The sequence below is a fragment of the Plectropomus leopardus genome, chromosome 19 (assembly GCF_008729295.1).
Source record: "Plectropomus leopardus isolate mb chromosome 19, YSFRI_Pleo_2.0, whole genome shotgun sequence".
NCBI lineage: Eukaryota > Metazoa > Chordata > Actinopteri > Perciformes > Serranidae > Plectropomus > Plectropomus leopardus.
Genome location: NC_056481.1, coordinates 10,797,213 through 10,824,991, shown reverse-complemented (window position 1 = coordinate 10,824,991; position 27,779 = coordinate 10,797,213). Strand labels below are relative to the sequence as shown.

General features: G+C 38.0%; 1 protein-coding gene across 1 annotated transcript; it reads left to right on the top strand.

The window, feature by feature from the left end:
* The first annotated feature begins 196 nt into the window (after positions 1-196).
* On the top strand, positions 197-9,935 carry tbata (thymus, brain and testes associated). The gene is made up of 9 exons (XM_042507399.1): positions 197-237; positions 497-698; positions 2,904-3,074; positions 3,165-3,253; positions 5,461-5,610; positions 5,888-5,969; positions 8,132-8,297; positions 8,383-8,423; positions 9,871-9,935. Exons 2-9 carry the CDS (start codon positions 512-514, stop codon positions 9,933-9,935), a joined length of 951 nt encoding a protein of 316 aa, XP_042363333.1. The 5' UTR covers positions 197-237; positions 497-511.
* Positions 9,936-27,779: the final 17,844 nt, after the last annotated feature.

The following is a 27,779-nucleotide window of genomic DNA, read 5'->3' as shown; positions in this document are numbered from 1 at the left end:
ATTTTGTATGTTTTTTAATTAAATGGCTTTTTGCATTAATCTTAATTAATTTTAATTAAATGCCATAAAATGGTTGCATTCTAGCTGCTGTGCATAAACAAAAGGCTGTCTAAATGAACTGGAATGTCAGTCACTCATTGTGCACAGATCCCATTGTTTCTTGTCCCTTTGAAGGTTTCTTAGCAACAAAGACAAACACAGCGCAGGAAGGTTTTGAGCTGGAGGATGTTTTCAGAGGTAAAGTGGTTTTAAATGTGTTTAATACTTCTTCTTCTACTTCTTTTAGAGAGCAAAATCTATATTGCATGAACAAGTTTTAAGTTAAATTTTGTCTCTTGAAATGAAGTGCTGGCTGTCTTGCACCTTGTTAGGTTTTAGTGTTCAAGTTTCTTGTTAGCATGTGTGGTCAAAACTTTCAAATCAAAAGAGCCTTTTTATCATCTCACTTCACAAATCTGATACCTCGTTATTCCTTTAAAAAAAAAAAAACCTCCAGCTGTGATTCGGAGACATGTCGGTGAGTCCAGACCCCCGTGGGACAACAGGAGAGAGGAGCCGCAGTCAAACTAATCAGGTTGCATTCACCCCTGAATTTACCAAGATGTCAACGAAAAGCAGTGCACGCTTTGGTGCCTTGAGTCATCACTCATTCTTCTCTCGACACAACCCTCATCCACACAGAGTGAAACACATTCAAGGTGAGCATGCAGCAGAGAACATTCATGTGTGTTAGGAAATTGATTTCAAAGGTGGATTTTCAGATTGAACCATGCCTTACGATTTGCCTCTATCAATTACAGTGCAGGCTAGTTTCTTAATCATCTATGCAGTACAGATGTCAATGGCTGTTTTGAACCTGTGATTTCGATGAGTACTCTAATAAATGAGCAGTACCCTGAAGAAAGAAGAAAAGATGGCATTTTACTGGGGCTGTGTATAAATTTCAATACTCAGTTTGAGCTTTCAGTTTGGTATGACTGCACTACTGGATGCTGCAATTCATATTTGTCAATTACACTAATAGACATTATATGTATAACTGCTATATTGTGTGGTCAAAGGAATGCATATCATGGCATTTTTTGACATATTTAGAGGCAATAGTAATTAAAGTGGTACCAAGCCGGGGAGTCATGTTTATGTGCTGAGAGAAATTTAACCTGAATCTGCACGTCTTTAGCTCCTCAAATCCGTTCAGCAGATCAAAAGTTGGTACAATTTATCTTTTTGTTTAAAAAATTCACAGCAATCCAACTAATGGTTGTCAACTTATTTTAATAAGTTGAAAGTAGATTAATATAACGCACATTAAGTAGGGGCGAGAGTCAGAAAACGGCATCAGTTAAGAAACAGTAACGCCTCCACACCTAAATCCACAATAGTTTTGTCCTACTTGGATCTTTGTCAGGTCACGGCAGGTGTTACAGCACCAACTATCTATCATGCATGGGACATCTGAACATGTGTTCACTTTTGTATTTTGATCAGCCTGCCTCCACAAACAGTTATTTTTGGCTACCTGCTACATCTGCCGCCACATTTTGATTTACTATTTTTAGAGCTGGGCCATTTATTAGGTGTGCTTTTTGAATATATACTGTAAAACTTTAAATACAAGCCTTGTCCCAATTAATTACCCAGTCCCTTCACTAGCCAAATGTAGCTACACATTTTGACAAATATGCGCCTTTCTCAATAAGAGGCCCAGTTAGCATGCAAATCATTTTTATGTAAGTTTTACCTGCTGGAGGTAATGATAGTTAGCTGCTTAGACTGTGCACTCAAATATAAATGTTTAAACTTTTGTCAATAAGGACGTGCTATACACATTGTTAGCTTGGTAAGAGGCTCTACAATCAAATAATACAGTTCATACCAAAACCACAAGCACCAAAAAAAAAAGACAGTAATACCATCATACTAAACAAGATGCAAACAAGATGCAAAAAAGAGGTTTAAAATAAACAATCTGATTGTATTTTCCATCTTTGCTGAGCAACAGTTTTGTGTGAAAGCCAAAACAGACACCTGTCCCAAATATAAACCTGCTAAGTTCAGTGGTTTAAGTAAATAATAGCCCAGGCTATAAATTGAACTTTTAAAGTAATATGGATAGTCATTGCTTCACATTCTCACAGCATAGAGCGTACTCATGTGCATAATGCCCTGTGTGAAGTGCAACACATTATAGCGACACACACACACACATAGCTGCATTAAAATACAATTTGGTTCTTGTCAAATGTGATTTATGATTTATGATTTATGATTTACACAACCTACAGCGCCACATGGCGGACAGACAAAGTTAGTAACCAGCTGGTGAAGAAAAAAAGGAGCATTTAGCAGCTAAATAGAGAAATAATGCTATAAACAAAACTCCCAGTGCACGGCCATACAAATAATTCTCTGAGGAGATAAGGTGGAAACATGAAAAGTATATATTAGGGCTGATGTTTATAGCCTGTCCACTTCCCACAGGTGGTATTTTCTCTCTGCTGTTATCAGATGCTTTTCAATCCAACCACCTCCACTTCCACTTTTTTGGATCCTAGACCATCTATTTGTGTGAGCTAATTACATCTAAACATCTATAAATAAAAGGCACTGACAAAGTCTTATTCGGACATTGCTGCAAAAGAGTATCTGCCGGAGTTATATTTCCCAAGTTACCTAGGCTGAATATAAGCAGCTGTATGGTCATCTGGCATAATACGGTAAATAAAAGAGATACCACCGTTATTGGCAAGAGAAGTAAGTTTCTTTTCTGAGGTTCTTATGAAGCTGTCAATTTTCAATTCAGCAGTGGTTTTCTGGCTTCATTTCTTCAGGGCATTTTCTCTGATGTGTGTGCGTGTGTGTGTGTTTGTGTGTATTATGAATGCTGTGTCTCTTTCCCACAGGACTCAATGGCAGGCCTGTTTGCATGGTCAGAGATGATTGGTTTGTCACCTCATCATTATTTCCTCATCCGCTTCTAAAGAGCCACGTGCTGAAGAAAGCGAGTCATGCATCTTTTGCTTTTCCGCTCACTCAGAGTCTACATGGAGTCAGCAGTAATAAAAACAAATCAGGTATGTTCACAGTCACACATGGTGCCTAAATTTTCTCATTACTTTGTAGGTTCAGAATAACAAGTGAGTCATTTTTCTTATTTGTCACAGCACAATTTTCAGAGGCTTGGAGGGATGAACTTAAAGACCTTGCTGCAAAAATCAGTTTCTCTTCTCAAGCACAAAAGGACAAACAAGAGGTACGTGTATTGCTGTTATCTAAAGTATATCCAGGGGTGAGCACAAGGCCCCTAAGAGTCAAAGTCAACTTTACTGTCAATCCTGCCATATGTACAGGACACAGAGGGGATTGAAATGCTGTTTCTCCCAGACTCAAAAGCAGGTCAGTGCTAATACGAGTAATAAAATTACAGTTGAAGGAACTCACACATGAAAACACGCAAGCAACAACTTCTAGTATATAGCATAAAGGACTTGAAATGTCTCACACACAGAGTTAAGTGACCTTAGTGGCCTTAGTGGCCTCACAACGAAAGTTACAGGCTCCACAAATCACACAAGGCCCCTGTCTCTCTTATATCAAAGTAGGAGTCAGTGTTTACAACTATCATTCTGGTCATGAAAAGAGAAAAAACTGCATGAGAATTGCAGGAACAGCAAACATATAAATTGTGTTCTCTAATCTCCAAGTTTGATATCAGCAAATTACAGTCACATTAACGGGATACTTCACCAATTTTCTATCACTGTGGCAAACTTCCCTCGACCTAACCAGTGCATCGAGATGACGGCCAAATGACGTGATTTATGTCACACTAAACTCACACCAAACTCTGATCTGAGCTCCATATTGCATTTTTCTCACCTTAAATGTTTTCAGAAACATATTTTAGTGAACTGTTCGGTTTTAATATGAGAATTTGAAAACAGAAAGTGGGCACCATACTGTTTCCAGTAGTGTAAAAACAGAGGCTGAAAATACTGAGAACAAACTGTAAAACTAAGCAGTGCTGATAAAATATAAACCAAGATTCTGTTACCGCGTTGCCTTTTTCTCACCCAAAATGTTTTTAGAAAAATATTTCTGCTTACCATTTAACTGCCATACAAGATGGTTGTTACCCGCTGGTTGCCATATTGTTTCCTGTGTCAAAACAGAAGAACTTGCATTACTTCACTCACCAAATAAATAATTTTGGAGTTTTTTTTGTCTATTGTGGCGTATGACATTCTGCTAGTTGCAGGTTTTCTATCTCTTGAGTAAATGCCACTGTCATTTTCTTTGTTTTCTCTGGTCATGTAGCACCTATTAAAATTATTTCTCTTTCCACTGCACAGACAGCCCAGTTTTATGTAAAGATCATCGTTCCAGCAGTGGAATAACTCTTCAGTTACACGTAGTTTAAAAACTAGTTTAACTAAAGGTTGCAGTAGTTGGGTTACAGCTTAACTACATTTAAATTTCAGTAGCTTTTCAGTAGTTAACTACATGCATATTTAAAGTATTTTCATGGCTTTTTGAAAAACACTGGGGCACAATACCTAGCTAATTAGCCACAGTTGTCATTTAATGACAATCACCTGCTATTTGACTAAAATGAACTCACTTTGCAACCAAGACATCTCCGATCAAATACTATGAATTTCCCGTACAGTTTAGCACTGTCCTGATCCAACCCCAACAACAACTTAGTATCTGTTAGCTGGACAGCAGGATCAACCAGTTCAGTTTTACCTCCTTGTACCAATAACATATCCCAAACTCAGATTGTGATCATTTCCTATGATGTAGCTGAACTTCTTTTTGAAAATAGTTTTACATTATTTTACTTTTACTTTTAATAATTTAAGATGAAAATTAACTACTTAAAATTGCTCAGTAGCCAGTACTCAGGTGAACTACAGTTTTAGTGTAGTCTCCCCAAAACTGGGCACTATACAACTCACCCTAACTGTTAAGACAGACCTTACTGCATTAAAATTTCAATCATTAAACAGGGGAGATTGCATATCATCAGCAGCAGAGATAGCGCAAAATTAAATTTTAAATAAATGCAACTCACTGGATAAATTTCGTCCAAATATGGTCTCCACTGGTCACTTCTGGCTCCAGAAATTCAAGATGACGGCAGCAAAAAATCCTAAACTTCAGGCTTTAAAACAGGGGTCCACAAACCAGTGGGTGATGTCACAGTGATTTTGTTTATTATTGCACTCATTCTTTTTGGGCATATTGTTCATTTACCAATTAAAGGGGAAAAGAGAGATTTTTTTTTTGCATTGAGTCGCAGAGATAGAACTTTTTTCCAGATACCAGCGCAATCAATCAAAAGTTTTAGGTTTTGCCTCGTCTTGTTCATTTCTAATAACCAATTAGAAAAAGTTATACTAGGATATAATTTCAAGTTTTTGTAATAAAGAGGATGATTTTGTCAATGTATTTCAGGTTCAACCCGAGGAAGAATTTGTCCGCCGAAAGACCCAATATTCAGCTGAAACTGGGAGAATCATCCCTCCATCCTCCAACGCTTACCAACGCAGATCCCAATCCCAGCGCCTGATGCATCCTCAGCCTTTTCATGATCAAGAACTCATGGTAAAATACTCTGCCACTGATGCTCACCTCTTAAGGTAGAGTTTGGTGCTGAAATGGGTCACAGACATGATATATTTCACTGTAGCAGATGTTCAAAAGGATATTTCCAACAATAAAGATAATTCTTTAGAGCAGTCAGCTTATGTCCGGGGGTGTTGCAAATAGCCCCCAGCACAGCTCTGTCAACAGGCATCTTGAGAAATTCATAAGTTACTCGAACATAAATTGATATTGTTTGCAGCCTCATGTTGTGATCGTCATACTGATCTCTTGACAGGTGTTTGAGCTGCTTTGTCAGATCCTGCAGACAGATTCCCTGTCTACAGTCCAGCAGTGGCTTTTGCTTGCAGGCCAAAGAGGTAAAATTCTTCTTCACTGTAAATAGATATTGAGTTTTTCTTCATGCATCGAATGTGGATACCAGCCCTAGACCAAATTTTAACATTCAAATTTTGGTTGAAGTATGTACATTATAGTGTAACAGTGTTATTCTCCAAAGCCTGAGTGACCTGACATAGGTTTCTGCATGATTAAGTTGCTACATATAGACCCTAGCCCCCCCTAATCCACTTGTTCATGACTGATATGAGCCTTTTTTGAGCTTCCAAATAGTAATATTGCCTCTTACCTTCTAACTGGCACAGAAGTTAAGCCATTTGGCTTGGTTTTTAATCTGTCGTCCAAAAAAAAAAGAAAAAAAAACCTCACAGAAACCTTCCACTCTGAGTACATTGCATTTTAATGTAGATTTGCTTCCTTGATTCTCGTGACTCAGAAGGTACCTATCTGGCTGTCGCCTCTCTCCTCGTGTCTTGAGTTGGCACTGCAGCTGCATGAAGAGACTGAGCTGTCCTCCTCTCCGTCTCCACACTGTCTCTGTCTCTGACTGTGTGCTGTCCTCATCCTTCTCTTCATCATCTTTCCCACAAATATTACCTGTCTGTCACCTGTTAAAAGTTAGCTAGCTGAGTTTCTTTCCCTTTCTTCACTGTTTCTTGGTCAAACTCTGTAAATGTTTTTGACAGATGTGAAAAATAGAAAATTGAACTTAATCTGAAAGTTTTGGATTCAGTGTGCAAACATGAGGTCATACTTTTATTTTTAGATGTGCAAAAAAGTTTGGACGACAAGAACAAACACAGTGCACAAAGGCTTTAACACAAAATTAAAACAAATTCTCAAAGGAGTCTGGTGGCTTTGAAGATAACGATATAATGACTTAAAATCCCCATCAGAAACTGCTCTCTGATGCCAAGGTAACAGGTTGAAAATACATTATAGTGTACACAAAAACTGATATTGAATTGATAAGGTGGCAAAAATACATTTTGCTGTTTCCACTGCCCATGGCAGTACATTGCTTAGCGTCTGTGCCTGTCAAGTTATTATTATTACTCACAGCAGTTTTATATGTCACTACTTTTTGCATACAGCTAAGTGGGCCTTTCCATCAGAAAAACCCAAATTAAAATGGAGATGGAGTCAACCATGGTGATTAGTTTAAAAGCAAATACAGGAGTGCTGATATAGGAGTACAACATCACTGGGACTGTTATAGCATCGTGTAAGCACAGATTCAAACAGCTAGTTGCCGCTGTTCACGTAGCATTGGAGTTACTAAAAGTTATAAGGAAGCCCAGGCGGGGGCAGCTGTGACAGACAGGTTTTGGTAAACCGCCGTTCACTGGGGGTAAACCAGCTGTTACAGATGTTACAAGGATGTGCAGTGAGACAGGGACACACTCGTCTGACACCGTCCACAGCCTGAGAGACACCGACACACACACACATGCTGTCTGATAGACAGACTCACGGCAGTGAGTGGACACACGCTGCAGAGACGAACTGTCTGATCAAACTAACTCATCTGAATCACACCAAGTGTCTGTTAACAGACTCGGATTTCACTGAAAACACAGAGATAAATGTTCATGATACTTAGCAGCTGCTCTGTGCAGAACATGAAGACCGAGTTAACACAGATTAGCAAGCAGCATGCAAGAAAATGTTTATGTGTTGCTAGGCAACAGCAGCCGCTTCCAGCAGTTGCGGAACTATTTGTGTCAGCAGAGCCAAAAAAAAAAAAAATTAAATAAACAAACAAATTATAATCCATTGTCGCTTGTTACTATTAACAAATAAAATACGCTTGTAGAACTGCTGAATAAAAGTAATATCACACTCGAGGTCGTGTGTTGTGCTGTGTATAATCACAGCTGTGATAATCTTTGGCCTACGACCGAATCACAGCCGTGATGATATACAAGCACAACATCACTCCCTCTCGTGTGATATTGCTTAAATAGATGAAATTTTCATTCAAATCATTCTGTTAAAGAATAAGTAAAAATATATAATTAAAAAAATGATCCCTATCTTTGCCCATTATTAACTTTATTAAATTTATATTTGTCAGTTGATACAGCTAATTAAATTACCACCGAAAGCATATAATTACTCTGCTGATTAAAATAATCTCTGTACTGTTCTCCTGGTATTGTGTGACATGGTGTACCTTTAGAGAAAGACCTGGTGATGGGGATGATCAAACAAGCTCTAGATGGAGTCGACCTCTCGGCCCATCATCAGCAGAACATCCAGCAGCTTCAGACTCTTCATCCTGGTGCATCTCCATCTGTGTATGGTGCACCATTTAACCATCCCTGGAGGAAACAACAGAGGACGAGGTCAAGATGACATCTGGAATTTCAACCTCATGCTTCCGTTTGCAACCTTTTTAAGCTTTTTAACATCGTTTCTATATTTCCACAGCTCATACGAAGGGAACCGAGCTCTCAGCGTTGACAAACCAGGTAACTAAATGAACTACTTTTTTCATTTTCAGTGTCTTTTATTTTGTTGTTTATTACTGTATCAGAGCAATTCTGGCTGCTTTCCCTCCTTCTTGCTGGATACATAATGCAGGTTTACTTCTATAAGCCTTCTCATTCCACTTAATTTGTGTTTGTAAATTTAGTGACAGCTCTTTCCCTACTATGATGCAGAATGTAGGCTACAGTACTACACAAATGTGCAATAACAAGCTAAAAGGCCATATCTGGGGATATGGGGATACAACAAACACTAAAATACAATCCATAGCAATGTTGAAGCAATTTCTTACAGGGTACATCTGCATAAGCAAACAAATGAGATACACTGTATATTCTGTTCAGTGGATATTCATCAGTGTCTTGGCCCAACTAAAACAACAGATAAAGCAAATACCACCTACAACTCTTCCTCTACTCAAGATGCCAATTACCATCATGCAAGGGACTATGGATGAAAACTGGCTCCCCAGGAAACTCAAGTGTATTTACATTTGTTAAAATGTGGATTAATGTGAATCATCCCTTCTTAAATAAATTATCAACAATGTAATGCACCAGCCCTATAATAATGCATCAGCCTCTGCAATATAATATTGCACCAAAAAAAACCCATTGCAACTGCACAAGGATAAAATAAATAAAAGATAATAACAAGAAGGACAGAGTAAAAATAATGGCAATGTTATTGCACAAGGTTAAGTTAAATAAAATAACGATAATAATGAAACTGGAGCAGTTACACAAGAATAAAATAATTCTAATGAATGCAAGATAAGTTAAAAGTACCATACACCTGGATAAAAAAAACATCGGGCAATAACGATAAAATAATCAAATAAACACACACCAAGGAGATTACGTGACTAGAGTTGCTATAACCATTAAAATTGCTAAAAGTGAGCAGGTTGCTATGGAAGCTGTAAGGAAGGCGAGCTTATAGCAATTACTTTTGCATCCGCTGGCTCGGTAGCGTTCCATGTGTTATCATGGCACAGCACTAATTATGTGAGTCCTCTCTTGTTGCGTTTTCCTCCTCCACTGAAATTGTCTTGGTTTGTCCTCCATGATAATGTCTTTGCATTGTTATTTTTCCACAATGGTTGTATTATGTTTTTTAAAGCAGAGAAGATATCATAGCAGTGATTTTACATGGTCTCAGTGCTCCGTACTTTTCTGTAATCCTGTGTAAAATTGTGCTTTACACGGATTGCCGGCAGTGGAGATAGACTTTCAGTAAGAATCAGATCATCTTTACTTTAAACTGTCTGCCAGAGAACAGTTTTCACAACAGGTTTAAGAGGTAACAGTGGACTTTCACACACTTCTGTAAGCTTTTCACATTTCATCCATTTTTTACCCGAAATAGAGCAGACAAACCTTTGGCAAAGTACTGGCTTTCCATAACTACTTGAGTTTCCTATTGCAGAGAGGATTGGAGATGCAGAGGTCCTTGAAGTCCACACAGAAGCTCAGGATAATCTTCAAGATTAACTTCAGCACATGGAGAGAACTTAGAAATACCTGATTTTCATTACCGTGACAATGACTCCATTATTGTTTACTTATTATGAGAACTGATTGGATCCCTTGCTTTCTGGTCTCTTCATATATTACAGGTTCTTTAGCATATTTGCTGTCTAGAGGTTACTTAGAAACACAAGCCAATTTAATGAGATGAGTTCTCCAGATTTTTTTTGCACTTGAAAAATACAATATATAAAGGGCAGATAGTGCTACATGATATGATGGATGATGTTGGATTATTGTATCACTTGTCTGGAGGATCATGTTTTGAAACACAGAAATGCAGAGCAACAAGTTTAACAAGTGTAACCTGTTTGCAGGGAAATAAAACTTCAACAGCAGAAATGTTTATGTTGTTTAATGTGTGCAAAAATTATTTTGGCTTTTAGGATTTTTTGGGGTACTGCAACAAAGCTTAAATGTTAATGTCACTTTTTATTTCTTTCATTCTAAATGTCACCAGAATTAAATATTTGTCCACACTTTAAATGTTCCAGGATCATGGATTGGGATTATGTTAATGATTTTTCATCAAGCGCCACCACAAGAACAACCCAATCTCGCTCCCAATTTTTTAAATACAGATGCTTCGTCAGTCTGCGTTAGATACCGACACACTGTGGCACCCTTCAGTCGTGGTATGAGATGCACTGGTGATGGCATAACAAGTGATATAAAGTCTGCTTAGGGTAGGCAGAAGGAAAGGACGGGTCAAACAAACACCGGACTCTCACCCAAGAGCCCGCTGTTCATGTCCCGTGTAAAAAAAAAAAAGTCAATCTAGTTATTTTGGTACCAACCAAGTGTGCTAGTATAAATAGCATGGCACTCTAGTGACATACAATATACAATGTTTTAAACAGTATTGGCTACATGACGTTACATTATGTTAGTAACAAACAATTATTTTAAGCCAATCACAAATTTGACACACTCACGAGTCACGTGCAGTCTGTTCAAAATGCACCCACGTACCACTTTTGGACCGTGACCCAGGGGTTGTGAACCACTGACCTAGAGAATCATAATTTGACATGTGGTACCACTGTCTAAACATCAGTATTTGACAATTTGGGAGTGAGAATTTGTAAATGTGGTCAATATCCAGTTTTAAATGTCTTGACAACTATTATTGGGAATGCTGATAATTTGTAAAAGTTTGATCTGTCCAATGCTTTGGCTTATGACCAAATACCTGCAAAAAACAACATTCCTCAGTCTCAGCTATAGTGCTTGTTAGTAAATGTTATCATGCTAACACACCGTCTAAAGCAAAGCAGTGCCCCAAGTGTAGCCTCACAGTCTGACACAGTGCATGTTTACATGCAAAGGTTTTAATTTCTCACATAAGATAAAAAACATGTTCATATTACGCAGCAAAGTGGCACTGTTTATACCGACTGGTGCTGCAGGCAGTGTAGCAAACATCCCCGATTAACTGCAAAGAAATGACCTGAAGACCAGATTAGCTTATTTCCCTTGAAAACAGTTGACGGGGCCAAAGGATATGCTTATGGGGTTGGTCTGAGATATTATTTGAGCTTGAATTCATAAATAATGCATGCCACTTCTCAGCGTCACTCTGTATGGTAAACGGTGGTATTTTTCTTCTCTCTGTCATTTCTATGGTCGAGTTTTCTAGCAAACATAAAGCACAATCCAGGCCATCATATGGACAATCGGGTTTGATTTAACAAAATGTCATCAAGATCTAGCTGACCTAACTGGGATGTACCTGACAGAATGAAATGTCACAATATTTGATGTTATTTACAGAACTGACTCAGACAAAATACGTGTGCATAGTCATGTCCATTGCGATGTGTTATTCAATATTCAATATTCAGAAACAGCTGTCAGTCAAATAGAGGAACACAGAGGCTTTGGCTCAACAGCAATGTTTAAATATTAAAAAGGTCAACTCGTTAGTATTTGCAAGACAAAGTATTGACCTCAACAACATCCTCGCCAGCAGAAACAGTTCCTATGGAATGTGAATCTGCTCGCTAATATTTAAAAATGTAATTCAAAGCTTCCTGCTTGGCAAATTTAGTAAACATGTCTAAAAAGAGCCCATAAAGAGGCAAATCACATACGTCAAAGGGGAAATAAACAAAAGAAAACACGACCAGAGAAAAGTAATTCGATTATCAAGTGCTTATTAAAATACCAACTAAAATGGCAAAACTAAAACAGTGCAGCCAGCCTGCAGATTAAAAGATGAACCAGCACGAGGTGTTTTGACATTGCTCTGGGGTACAATTCAGAAATTAAAAACAAGCCAATCCATTAGCAGTGCTAATTAGACAAACCAAATTGTGCACAAATACAAAGAATAGATTCAACTGTGTGTTTGTCTGCTTTAACCCAAGCTTATCATGCCCAGATAACCAGAATACATAATCACTGACACTGGGAGTCCTAGTGTTAATTAGCTTTGAGAACACAGTTTCCCCTAACAACAGTAAATTATTATTATTTTTACAGATTCAAAGAGAAGCCCATTTTTTTTTGGTGTGATGGCTAAGAACAAAATCCTATCACTGACTTCCCTCTGCTCCAAAGAAATAATCATGATGGTAAACAAAAGCCAAAGTGGAACACAAAACCAGGGATCCCTGTATATCAGTGGAGGTCAGGGTCTGTTTGAAGTCATTGTTTGTAGCCACCTATTGAGCATCCGGCATTAAAATCTAACTCCACTCAGGTACCCAAAGATGGCAACCCTGCTTTTGTATATTATCCTGATATGATTGATAAAACTGTTTAATCGCTATATCATTAAAATATTGATTAATAAACAATAATATAATGCCATCTATGCGTGCAAAAAGCTACAGGAGTCAGTCAGCTCCTCCACAGAAAGTCACTATTGTGCATGTACTGCATCTACTGGCTTAATATAGCTTATTATTATTTAAAGTCATCTAAATCAGGTTACAGGTTATATTATTTACATAATAAGACAGTTTTAGCAGATGGATGTATAAAGTCAGATGCAGAGACAGAGGGAGTTTCAAGAGAATATATGCAGAAGTGTGTTTGAGGTGAATAGGTGACGCTGTGTTTCTACTAGGATAGGTCCGGTCCATGAATTCGACTGTTTTTAAGAAACCTAGCTTTCACAGCACTAATTTGGAAGCAAAAATAAGGAGTTTATTGATCACCATGATTTTAAATCTCTTTTTAAAAACAAACAAAAATAATGCTTCAAATTTTGAATTAGACCCTGCTGCTGAAGTTTGCCAGTGCATCCAGGGCAAGGCAGAGAGCTGCAGCCCTGGAAGAATAATAAGCGCCCTCCTTAACGTGGGACTCAAGTAAGATATGATTTGAATTTAGAGGGGAGTGTAAAAGATATCACATCATTCCCAGCTGTCCTGCACTGGCTTCCTGTTAAATATAGGACTGATGTCAAGGTTTTAGTCATTACTTTTAAAGCACTACATGGTCTAACACCTGCAGACATCTGTCAACTTTTATGCCCCGAATGTACCCCTTATAAACGCCCTTTTCTGTAACTTTGGTTGATATGTTTTGCTGTTGTTTTATTTTTGTTGTTCTTTTTATGTTTTTTTTTGGCTGGATGTGGGGTAACGTATTGTCCTGTGTATTCTGTGAAGCACTCTGTAACACTGTTTTGTCCTGTTTTTGTGCATCCTCAGCCACCGTTGTGCTGCAGTGAGGGGGAGCACAGCAAAACCTCCACCTGCTGCACGTCATCATCAGGGAGGACCAGATCCTGACAGCAGGGAAGATCGTCTCACAGCGTTTTCTCACTGCTGTCAGTAAGATGGCGGTGGATGGTGCACCAGAAGTCAGGTGAGTTACATACTTTTCATGGTTTGTGATTCCTGTTAATGATGTTGCTCGTCCAGTCTTATTAAGAATATTACAACCTCTGGACATTGTGCTTCTACCAGGGATGTCCCTGTTGTTTTCTTGCCCCCCATCCCGATCTGAGGCATTTGACACTAGGTATGTGCCGATAGAGTCTCAATTCTAGACAGTTAAAAGCTCTGCAATGCAACACAAGAACAAATGTCTGCATCCAAACAATTCCTTAAGGGTTTTTATATTATCTTTACAAAATAACAAAGTAAAAAACCTAAAAATGTTTTTTAATGGTTCCTCTCACAAATCCACTTGCAGCATTTGTCTTTTTTATAAAATAACCAAGTAACAAACTAACGTATTTTTTTCAATAAAATAACAAAGTGAACAAACTAAAATGTGTCCTCTAAAGCTGCTCTCAAATCCACTTAGTGTAGCACTGTAATAAAAGTACAGATAACTGTAAATTAGTTATATAATCACAGTTCCACTTCAAAGTAGTGTTATTGCTACCCAGTAAGAACAAATAAAAATCGCTCACAGTTCAGGGTATTACAGCATTGTAGTAAATCGACTTCAAAATGAACAACACTACAGCAGCACTACAATAAAACCTGAATATCTGCCGCAAATCATGCTCTTATTTTCCCACACCTGTGTAAAAGAGGCCATCAATAAAGGATTGGGCAGGGCGTTGCTCAAAATAAGCAATCCCTATCAATTAATAAATGCAACATGCATTGTACTGACAGGGCCTGATACTAATGCTTCTGATCCAATTAGGACATCCCTTGATTATACATTAAATTACTAAATGGGATTTCTGTACAGACACCATGGATGGCAAATGCTCCAGGGACTTGTCCACCAGGAGTAGTTCCTGATCTTCTGTGATAAGGTCATCCCAGTAGAGGACAGGCGTCCCCTGCAGAAGATCATGCAGAAGAAGAGGCAGTAGAGGCCGAGGCTGCAGACAAGACATCCGGACATCTATTTGGACTTGCAACAACCTGCCAGCCATTTGGGCTTTTCTGTGTGGAGTTTGCATGTTTTCCCCATGCCAGTGTGGGTTTTCCCGGGGTGCTCCGGTTTCCTCCCACAGTCCCAAAGATTTGCACATTAGGTTAATTATAGATTCTAGATTGCCTCTAAATACCAATAAAATGTGACAAAAAAATCAGTATTTTTAATTGTCTTGATTGGTGTTCAATGTATTGCACATTAGAAATGCATTTTATATTATTATAGCAATCATTATGTGGGGTTTGCTTTCCTCGTTTTCTGTGTCGTATTAACCCTTAACCACATTCCTAATGTCGTTATTATTCATTTATAATTATCTCAAAAGAGGGACACTTTTTGATTATCATTCGGAAAGACTACTTATTTGTGCTACTGAGCAAAACAAGCAAACTAAGTGACACACCTGAATATCCACCTTTCATTTGAACATGGAGCATTATTGTAGTTTAACTCACTGACGGATATTATCCAAAGTCTCTTTGTGGTGACCACATTAAATCATGTGACTGTAGGATTGTGTGTTTATTAGTGATGCATGACAATGATTATTTCAACCCATATTGATAACCGATAATTTCCAGCTTCTCGTGGCGGATAAGATATTGATAACCAATAATTTCTTTTAGTTTGTTTTTCATTACCCGGGGGTATGAAAGGCTGAGATGCAGTGAGTACAGATGAATTTAACATTTAGCTCTTACCTAACCAAATATAACTGACATCACTACAGTTAATACAACAAATCAAGAACAGTTCTGACACTTGAAATTGACTTTTTTTTTTCAAACGAAATGATCTGACAATCTGTCAAATCAGAGAAAAAGTAAATTGTATCACTCAATAAAAATATAAAAGCTTTTATACAACCAGAAGCTTGTGGCTAACTCCACTATATCATTATACAGCAGAAGTTATTTGCTGCTATATTAATGCTAAATGTTGTACACATAAATTTAAGACCCCTGAAATTATATTTAAAATATTTTCTGTTATGTATTTGTTTTGATACCAGCCTCTAGTGTACCGAGTGTATGTGAATGTATACCGCACATAATTTACTTGATAAGTTACGAGCTAAACTGTGACTGCAAGTTAGTGGGTGGTAGTAAAAAAAATTTAAAAACACACAGAAATGCGGATCAGGAGGAGGATATTTCCAGCTGTCCTATTGCAACTTAAGTGGGCAACAATCAGCCAACTGGAAATGCTAATGGCTACTCCAACAGCTCCAGTGAAATCTCCACAGCAATTGATGACCCTTGCTGTGTATTACAATTGTTAGGAATTGTTTAAATGACATTTTGAGTATTACTGATGTGCGGCTGTGGCTAAAACACTATATATAATCTGAGTAGGAGTAATTCTGCCTCCTGTGTAAAAACTGTCTGCAGTCTTCCTGAGGGGGTACTTGTTGTGAAATTATTGGGAAGCAGTGGGCTGTGTAAAAAATCGTAAGCGCAGCTATAGATTCTAGATGGAGAGATGTGAATGAATCACTCCAACGTGCTGCTTGAACCACCTAAACATCATAAACCTACCAACCCAGCACACACAACAGGAGCCTGTAAGAAGAGCAAAAAATTATTATGTCTCACTAGATTTTCTTTTAAATAATTAGAGCTAAAATCACAACTTAAGGCAATTAAAAAGGAAAAAAAAGTCATCCTTATGACACAATATCAAGCAAAAAGGTTGAAATATAGGTAAAAAAAATTCTGTGAGCCATTTCAGAACTGCTAAACCTGATCCTCAATACATATTATTTTCCTGAGAGCTGGAACAAAGGCAATATCACCTCTATATGCAGAAAATAATGATTGCTGATATTGCTGTTTAATCAAATTGTGTCACGTCAATTTCATTTATTATGGTTGAAATTGCACTCCATTTAATAATGACTTACTAACACTTCCATGTCCAGCCCTGGTCTCAGTCTTAAAAAAAATACATTTCCTACAGGAACAAAGCATGACATCAATTTTAAAATGGTTTATGCCAATCATGCTATGGAATGAAAAAAAGAGGTACAGGAGGTAAAACATATAATGCATCTGCAGTGTAAACTGGGTAGACAATTGCTTTTTTTTAAGAAAAAGAAAAATTTACAAAGATTTGGAATGAGACAATGATGTAGTGTCAGCCCCTTTTTATTCAATATAGTAAATGACCACCACTACAATTATCTGGGACTCAAAATATAAGCCTGTTTTTGTTCATAAAATGATTATGTTCTTTCAAAATACACTTACAATGTCAGTGAAACACCTTGTATTTACGTGCATTTCCTTGTGCAACAAACACACGTGGTCAGGTTTAGGCAACAAAAGTAAGTGATTAGGTTTAGAAAAAAAAAACAACCCATCATGGCTCAGCTCAACATTCATATAGCAAACACCCAGCTCCTGGGTGAAAGTCCTTTGTTTCTTGGACCCCCCCTGTAGTGACTATGCAGCATCTTAAACTAAGTTCTTGTCAATGGCATTTCAAACTGACTCTGTCTAGCTGTGTTACAAACTGACGCTGCACATTGGCATAAATACTGCTCCGAAAGCATGCTGTTGCTCATGCCTGTGTCTGATGTGTGATAGGCGGTATATGACGACTTTGGAATGAGAACCGTTTTTTATACACACTGTACAATGCCAGAGACAGGTTGTGATAACGAAAAGGCGAAAAAGGTGTGAGAATTTTCATAAATTGGGAAAATTTTGACCTGTTGGGAAACTGGGAGACGGTAGTGAAAAATGTGAATCGCCTGGGAAAAACTGGAACATGTCAAGGTGCCCGGATAAAAGCATGATGACTGTTAGCATGCTTACATTATCATTCAGCTTACAGCACCAATGTGCCTATGTACAGCCTTACAGAGCCGCTAGCATGGCCACAGACTCTTGTGGTGCATCTCCACCATAATTTCATAAAAAATTCACTATTATTTAACAACAAAAGAGTTGTCATGGAAAAGATCACTGGTGATACTGGCAACAATGAAAGCACTTCTTGTAGAGCAGTAAGATGGGTTCAACCCCCTTGACTGTTTTAGCCCAAACAAATCATTACAAGACACATCAAAACTTATCAAACCGACTGGAGTGAGGTGATTCAACCCCTAAACAAGTTTGAAATCACTGTGCCTTTCACAGATGGCACACAATTGTTAACTGTCCATAGTCCCAAGGCCTGAACTGAGAAAAATCTTGGCAAGACCAAGACTGAGTGAATACATTGTGTCTGTAAAAAATCTGCAAAGAGCATTGTGTTCACTCTAAAGACAAATTATTTTCATAATATTAATAATAGTAATTTTCTTCATGCAATAGCACCTTTGAAAACAGAGTTTATGTGCTTTGACAAATACAGCAAAGCAACATAATGGTTTCATGACTTTTGCTTTTATAATAAATGTGAACACAAATGTAAAAAGCTTTCTCCAAATGCTACTGAGTAAAGTGCTCAAGCGGACGACTGGAAAACGAATGCATCCAACCATCTCAGCAAAAGTGTTGAAGGAATCTGCCCATGCACGCACATGCATTTGCTCTGGGCTTGCACTACAACATACTGTAGCATTAACAGTAGCCTTGAAGCTTTAAAACCTGTCTTTAAACCCTTTATGTCATGTTGTTTTCATTAATGGTCGAGTTCCCTTGTGGCTTACTTCAGCTTTGATAATGTGTTCTCTAAAATGTGCGGGGACATCAACTCACAAAATTACCACAACAGAGTAAACAACCTCGAAGAGACACAAAATTACCACAAAGACAACATGGTGTTGATGTAAAACACCTGACACAACCTTTCTGCATTTTTGTGCAATAAAATATGGATGTTTCATAACTGAAATGATTATATTTGTTGCCAAAAAGAAAGAATGAAAGGCAATTTTCTTTTAGCTTTAAGCTACACCGTAATCAGAAATCTTGGTGTGGTCAAGCTCTACAGCCATGTTAATACAAAAACAAAGGCAGCCATTAGAAACTCAAAAATGAAACCATCATTATGTCAGTACGTACAAACAAGCTGTGTGTTTCAATACTCATACGACCATACAATTTAGTATGCCAGAAAAAAATTGAGAATGTACCAATAGACTGTCTGTCAAATGCAGTATGCCAAAAACAGCAGGGCTCTCATTTATAAAACCAACATATTCTCACTCCCACCTCGTCACATATCGCTGCTTCATCACTGGACTTTTCACGTCTACATATGACGCGCTTCAGTGGGTTTGTTGTTGACGTTCTAAAACGCTGTGTCAATTTACGCCTGTTACATGTCCTAACCCTAACCCACATGCACAAAAAACACATCATTTTTCATAGTATATATATATTATTTTGTGTAGTGCATATATTACACACCGTCCAAGCCTAGTCAGTACTGATTGTTAAAAGACAAAAGTAGAATCCACACCTTTACTTTGAACCTTGGTGAACCTTATTCAGGTCACTTAAAGGCTTATTGAACAAAGACGCCTCCTCAGCGGTGTTGACTGGTGAAATAAAGGTTGATTATGACTCGCATCAATAAATGATTAAGAATTAAAAATAATTTCCTGATCCTCTGCTGCTATATAATCCCTCAACCTCTGCGGTCAGCAGAAGTCTGCTGAATTAATTCCAAGCATAGAGAAGAAACGTTCAGTGACCATGCTGCACAGATCTGCAACAAACTTGATAATGATCTGTGATGCATCTCATCACCTTTAAATCAATGCTTTGTGCTATTGCTTTTAATTTTAAACGCCATGCTGTTTTTGCATCTGCATTATATTATGTTATTCTCTCACTTGTTGCTTATCTTTTAATCCCTTCCATAAATTAGTCTGTTGTTTTTATTGGTGTGTTATGAGAGTGTATTTTCTAGAACAAATGGATTTGTCTGGAAGAAAATATTCTGCATATGCACTTATTTAAAATGGTGCTCTTTCATGCCACAAAAAGCATTTGTGTTACACAATGACTTGCCAGAATTGGGCCACTTTGGTGCCTTGTATAGCATGCTGACACAGAGCCCAAATATTCTGTTTAAACACATAATCACAAAAATTACGATGAAGGCTCCTTTTGGAAACGATTAGCATGTACATTTCAAACATCCCAGTGGCTACCAAAGAAGTGTTCCACTGCTGGAAACTTGGCCCAATATGCAGTAGAAAGACACCAATACTATTAAACGTGGTGTTACATGACCAGAGAAAATAGAGAAAAAGGATTGAGGCATTTGCTCTTGCTCAAGAGGTAGAAAACTTCCAACTACCATAATGCAGTGCACCGCCACGGACTAACAAATGCTCCTGCTGGTAAGTGACATAATGCGAACTCATCTGTTTGACACAATAGTGGCCAGCCGGAAACAAACTATTTCGTATTATAGTGAAATTGTAAGCTATGGGTTAAGTAACATGATCTTGGTTTACAATTAATCAGGGCTGCTTAGTTTTACCATTTGATCAGTGTTTGTTCTGAGGTGGTGGGCGATACTAAAATGCAGGAGTACAGCGTGTAGTTCGAGAAACAGCCCTGAGAGCCAGTGAAACTCTGCAAGAGGACATGTTCTTCATTACGTGGTGGTGTTTTGCTGGGTAGGAAAAGGGAGATCTAGGAACTGGTAGGATGACAAAGTTTACCACAGTTCATTTACACTTACTGTTCACACTGTTGTGATGCAAAGCTGGTTGACAATGAGATAGGTATCCCTTTAACAAAAAAGTCCTTGCTTTGATGCTCCGTATGGTTCACAGTTTTGTGAGGTAAAACTGTGAACCTTAACCTCAAGACCTCAAAAGCGCAAGTTTGGGGGATTAGAAACATTGTTTCCTGCATTCTGGCAACTTTTAGAGGATAAATTAACAAAATAATACATTGAAAGTCCATTGCAACAGCATTTTAATGTTCAATATTTTAATTTTTTCTTAATAATTTGCACCACTGGCATGAACTTACATTGATCTCTGGCATAATTTTACTATTTAGCAGTTTTCATTCATTTCTGTATATCAATCATTTATTAATTTCATTAATTTTCTGCCCCTCTACCCTTGGATATTCTCTGCAAGTCACTGCAGGCGACCATCTACAAATGCTCGTTGCAGTTAAAAGTGCAATGCTTTGCAGACTTTGGAAACCATCAATTACATGTCTTATGCATGCCAGCAGCAATCAGTACATCTCAAGAGTCATGGGGCTTGAGCATGCTGTGCAGTGTCAGAAAGGAGTTAAAATAGTTATACAGAAAAAAAGGGGAAAAAAAAGGTGTAAAGCCTGCGGGAAAAGTGTGGGACGGCAATAAAAAACGTTTGTCTCCAGGGAAGATCAGGAGGATTGGCAAATAAGGTTTGAGGTCAGCTGGTATGGTCAGCAGGTGAAGTTCAGCATTGACGTCATGAATCCTTCTCACAAGGACACCTGTTGGCTCCAGGCGATAAGAGGCAGCTGTTTGCTGGAGCAAAGCTTCTGCAAGGCAGCATTGAGAAGAGAGGGAGGCACTGGGCCCTCTACCAATATTTTACAGATATGATAATAACCCCTCTCTCTCTCTCTCTCTCTCTCTCTCTCTCTCTCTCTCACACACACACACACACACACACACACACACACACACACACACACACACACACACACACACACACCCACACATGCAGACCTAACTAATTTTCTTAAATATGAAAAATATGATAAATATGAATGGATGGAAGATTCTTAAGTTTACCCTGAAAAGGAATCAAGATGACAGAAGGAATTATAGACATTTTATGCTCAAATTAAGGTGCATACTTGTGTTTTGAATTTATAGAACATGTTTGCAAGATTCAATGGTCAGAAAAACCTTAATTTTTCTCATACTGTCTGTGCTGCAACACTTGTCCTCGAACTGTCACCAAGAAACTTGGTGTCATGTTGTCTCAAAATTAGAAAAAAAATGTTGAAAAAAGAAGGGCTGTCTTGTTGGCACATTTGGCTGCGCCTACTCAAATCATGCCAGACTGATTTGCATCCGTATTGCCAATTTAAACATGCTTCCAAGATGGACCATCTCTTGGCCAAAAAATGTGCCCAAACATGTCTCATCAACCACAGCCCCACTGAAACAAGCACGGATTGCGAGACTGAACACACATCTATCTGACCAGCGAGAAAGGTGAATTTAAAAGGCTCCATGTGGGGCGCCTGATGGCTCAGTGGATAGAGCGGCGCCCCATCTACAGGGGCTGTGTCCTTGCTGCAGAGGCTGCGGGTTCGAGTCCCACCCCAGCCCTTTGCTGTGTGTCTCCCCCTCTCTTTCTCACCCTTTCACACTCTCACTGTCCTGTCAATTAAAGGCAGTAAAAGCCCCAAAAAATAATCTTAAAATAAGGCTCTATGTGTCTAATTATCAGTATTTTTGTGGATTCTAACTGAATCTGTGATTTGGAATTTAGTTTCTCTTCTGTGTCCCTAATTTTACATTCGATATCTGCTTTATTTTACCGTTTCGTGTTCTCTTTCAGGGATCATGTTTAGTTGATGCTAATGAAAACATTTCCTTATTAAGCTTTCACATAACAAAAACTAGAAATGCTGAAACGTGGTTGTATGCCTCCGACATTAGTCAAGATGCACTGACGGTTTACATCCATGCCTGTGAAAATACAGTATCTGACCAAATATCGCCTCCTCTGTTCTTGACTTATCATGTTCGGTAACGGCCAGAAAAGTGTGTTTTTGCAGAACATTTTGATGTCACAGTTGACTTTTGACCTCTTGGATATAAAAAATGTCAGAACTTCATCATTATATCCTTTTGGACATTTGTGAGAAATTCTTAAATTACAGCCCAAACATGATCTTTGTGGTCACTGTGAGCTTGACCTTTGACCTTTGACTGCCAGATCCTTATCAGTTCATTCTTGAGTCCAAGAAGATGTTTGTGCCAAATTTGAGAAAACTTCCTAAAGGTGCCATCACACTGGTGAACAAGCTATAGGATGATTGCACAAAATTGCACATTGCACAAGATCATTTTGGAGTGTGTATTTATGTTTTTTTTATTTGCAGTTTTTAGATTGTTTTTATTTATAGTTTAGTTTTGTGGTTTAGTATTTTTACTGGTATTTATTACATATTTAACATTTTGATTAGCAGTAGGGCACTTCAATTGTTTTATTTGCTATCTTTTATTTTCTTGTCATTTTTTTATTATTTTTAAAGAATTTGTGGGAAATTAAATATATTTAGCAGTGAATTAGCGAGACTTCATTTAATGGCTATTCTTTAGTGTGGAAGAGAAAAGGCAGCAGAAAAAAAGCTGCAAACAGCTGACCTCAAAAGGTAAACTTCTTCTCCCTGCCTGTGTGATGGAAAGACAGTCTTCCTTTTAAACACCTTTAGATAACTAGTCTTGTTGTAAAGGAGATGCAAATCCCTGCCGTGCTGGGCTCAGGCACCGAGTAAAACTGACTCAAGCCAAGTCAGTACGTGTCCGGAAAAAACACAGAATATTCAGAACAGAAGAGATAAATGAGTGGATGAATTGACTAATTAACTATTTGAAGTCTGAGCAATTTGGCTCTATTTTTATCAAAGACATTGAAAGAAGCCAATGAGCCACAAAAGAAGAAATGACTCAAAATATATATATATATATATATATAGTTATTTCCTCCCTTCCTTTTCATATATATATATATATATATATATATATGTATTTTTGTATATATAGTTTTTCCCTTCCTTTTTTTCCTTTTTCCCCGATAATTTTTTTTTCTAGTCTTTTCAAAACAATTTTTTAAATCTACACATTTTTGCATGTTTTTTTAAAGAAAGTGCACCAATTTGCTCGTGATCAAAAGTTTAATAAGTTCTAAAAGGCATTTGAGAGCAGCTCAAAAAAAGGTGATGTTGCTCCGATTTAAAAGGGTTACTAAATGACGGACTGTGTGAACGAATTGACAGAAATTCAATTTTATATCCTACATTCTATATTGTGCCTTGCAGACGTAATCCATACACTGAGCTGCGACCAAGAGCAGGGGTCAGCGCAAATGGATGAATAAAATTGAATGATAAACCAGTACTGCGTTTGGGATTGCACTCCGCACAGTCACCTCACCTTTACTCTTAAAATCAGCCTGTTACGAGATGAACAGACAAATGAATGGACGTAAAACCCGATTTGACTGAATTAAATCAAACCATAAAAAAATGTGGCTGGGGTCATTACTATTCATAAATGCATGGCCATAAGCCCAGTGATCTTCTCTGATCTCTGTGAGCCTCTCAAGCTGGCTTGACATTTCTGGTTGGCCTTAGGGAAGAAAAGATGAGGAGTCCTAAGATTTTACTCTACAGAGGGAATCAACATTACAACAAGTGATGGAAGATTAACTTCCCTCTCTGAACCCGAACACCTTCCCACTTCCTCTGTGCCTTATTTAATTTATGCAAGCACAAGTGTGTGAGTGGTGCAGTTTATATTTTATTAATGGGCTCAGGTTACAACTGATGATTACGTCTGATTAGCATTCGGTCTAAATGCTTTACGGAGATATCATGTCATGAAAAGCCGTAATTATTCATTCCAAGACACCATGTGTTTTTAAGGATGGTTACTTATAAAACCATGATTGCAAATTATTTATCGTAGAACAGTGTGACACCATTAATGCAAATTGGTGCACTTATAATTTAATGTGTTCATTTATTCAACAACCTTTGACTCCAGTGTTTGATTAGACCATTGTACAAGAGTGCAAATATTAGTACGTTAGCATTTTTTCACATTATTCGTTGCTGGTTTATCACTGTGACAGTTGTCCATAAAGGGCAGCACTACTCTTTGCTGTCTTTTAGGGTCAAATTTCAGAGCCCTGACCAAAGTGAATTTATGCAGATCCCATCTGGTCCCTTGAGACTTACAACTTGACATGCATCCTGTAGTGGTTCCTGCCAATTATCACCTGCATCAGAGCCACTTAATATTCATGTGTTTGACCGTAGTCATTTCCTCTGCTGAGGAGGTTATTTTTGGCCTGGGAGCTCAGGAAGTGTCATGAAGGAATCAATAATGCTCTCAAAATGATAATGTGTGCTCTCTTAATGCCATTCATTTTGTCTTGCATGCATTCTGTACACTCTTACTATGAATCGCTTGGATTTGATGCGATTCCCTTTTTATCTTGGCACATGCACGTGCTCCATGCAGTATCCCAGTGTTTCCATACATTGATTATTTAACCTTGTTTCATTGTACAAGTTACCCACAGCACATTCACTAAGCCCCACTCTGCCTCTCTCTCTTTATCAGACCACAGATGTCATCCTATCTCCCTCTCTCGCTCTCTGGATATAATGTAAATAAGAATTTGGTTTTTTGCATAGATATACTCATTTTTTAATCTTCTGCCCTGTCGGGTTGCTCTGTCTGTTTTTTTGAATAAGGCTTAGAGGACTACACTCCAGTTGGTTGTTGAGTGTGCTTAATGCGTGTGTACACGATGAAGAGTCAGTAAGGGCTTGAATCATTGCCCTTTTGATAACAGACAAGAAACAGTGAGAAACTAGTGTCAAGGGGTCCTCTGTAAGAAACCACTAAGCCATTTAATAAATCTACTGCATGATTTATGTGTTTTGCTCTTTGGTGGGCACACAAAAACATAAATTATCTAGTGTCATAACACCAGTGTGAAGTTATGACAGCTTTGAATTTGTATTTCTGTTGCTGGTTTGTAGGCATGCTGCTCAGAATACGAACCTGAGGATTTAATGGAAATTAATAAAATATTTTTGCCTCGAGCTGCAGCGCAGCCCAGTAGAGAATCACTTGCCATTTATTATAATTGCACCAAATGTCAGACAAATCTAAATGTTTTAGACAACAATCTTTATTTTAATAGCATGCCAGTGATTATGCTGTTATCATGCAACAGAATCTCCCAGTCAAATTTACTGGAAAAAATTGTAAAAAAGTAGTATATTCTCAGTATTATTGTGCGGGTTTAAAAGTGAGATGACACCATAGTAAAGGCAGCTTGTTTACTTAACTCATTTGTAGATAAATGCTTCCGGCAAAACAAAAGTTTCGATGTTTTTGTACTTTTTCGCCATTCACCCCAAAAACTTTGACTAATTTTCACGATATTTGATATATAAATATATTTGAACAAGAAAAAGAAACCTTAATTAGTATTTTTAGTGACTGAATAATGATGCATCCTTAGTTACAAAGTCTCAGGGATCACTGCACTTGAGTGCACTCCAAAATAAAATTATTTGTATGTAAAAGGGAATTATTTGTTTAGCTTTTCTGCAAAACTTGAGTTAGCAAGAAAGTGCACCGGGTAAAGTGCAGATCTCGGCCTAGCAGTCGCTTTACTGCTTATGCGCATTACCGCAGCGCATTAAACAAAGCAGATTGAGTTCTGCTGCTGCTGCTAACAGATGCTGTATGCAAAATATAAATACGATTTCATTATGAAGATGAACATATTTTTAATAACCAAAAAGCAGCCTCAATACTTTGACCCATGTCATTCTTTACTGGACTTTTAACAGTATTAACTCTGTCTGGAAGCTACAGCACAACAAATTAGAAAATAATACACACAACTGAAAGTATCTAGCCGACTTACTTATGACATAAGCACAAATATCAAGGAAATATGACCAAATAAACAAATCTACAAGTTTATAACATCAGGCAGACAAAATGGTCCACTTCTGAAGCACTCCTGGTGGAGATACATCAAATATGGCAAACAACAAGTCAACTGGCCATTCTGTAGCTGCCACTGTCCACTTCACATATGTCAACAGAACCAGTGTATCTCCACCATCCCGCTGTGGTATGATGCTGTGTGGTGGACAGAAAAAACAGGTCGCTGCCATGGCAGTTAGAGCGCAGCACAGCTGCACCCCGTGGAGTTGAAGTATGGAATTGATCTGCAGATGCTTGTTCAAAACGAGACCAAACTTTTATATGGATGTCAGCTCTTGAACAACGACAAAGACCAGAATGTAACCTGCAAGGCTTGTTATTTTTGGCTGAGTCGAGGAGTCAGCAGCCAATGTTGGTATAAAATAGTCAATAAAACAGGCTTTTCAACAATTGTGAATCACTGCATCCACAAGCAATCCTTGAGCATACAGTGACGAAATATTAGGCTGATAGGTCCAGTAGTTTGGAAGGTGAGTCTATAACACACATGCCAAAACACATGAACCCCTACAAGCTTACGCCTTCGCCGAAACGTTAAGCAAGGATTGCTTGATCCGCTGTGGATCAAGGTCTAGTGAGGGTTGTCAAAGATCGCTCCCAAGTTCCTCCTGTCTATTCTTGAGCAAAACACTGACTCCCAATTTGTGCCAATGGGGAGGGCAGCGCCTTGGACGTCAGCTCTTTAATGGCACTCGTGTGTGTCAGTGGGTGTATAAGTGGAAAAGCACTTTGTCCATTAAGGAAGGAAAGTGCTATACAGAAGAATAAAATCCATTTACCATAGTGCACATATAGAGGAATTAGTCAAATCAAACGTCTAAAGTAAACTTCATACTATATGGATAAATATAGCTGTCTCCTCTCAAGTAGCTAATCGTTATTCTGCTTCATATGTCAGACAGGGTACAACTTTAGAAAAATTACAGTCTTAACATTTTCAGTCATGCTGGTTACACTTGCTACTAAATGCTTTTTCTGTCATTAAATGTCAGTCTAAAGTAGACTTCCTTGACATATGTAGCTTGAGTACATTTATCATATATGCTACAATCACAGCACTTACTGTTAAGGTTTTCTCTCTGCCTCTCTTCCATGTGTCTAATGCTGTGTTTTAGTTAATGAAACTCTTGTGGCCTTCGAAACAGAGTCCTATCTCCTTTTAGGAGATAGGCCCTTATCTCTTTGAGGCGTCCTTCAAAGGCCATATAAAGACCAAAGACTGACTCTGTTGCTTTGCTGTCACTGCCAAAGACAGACAAA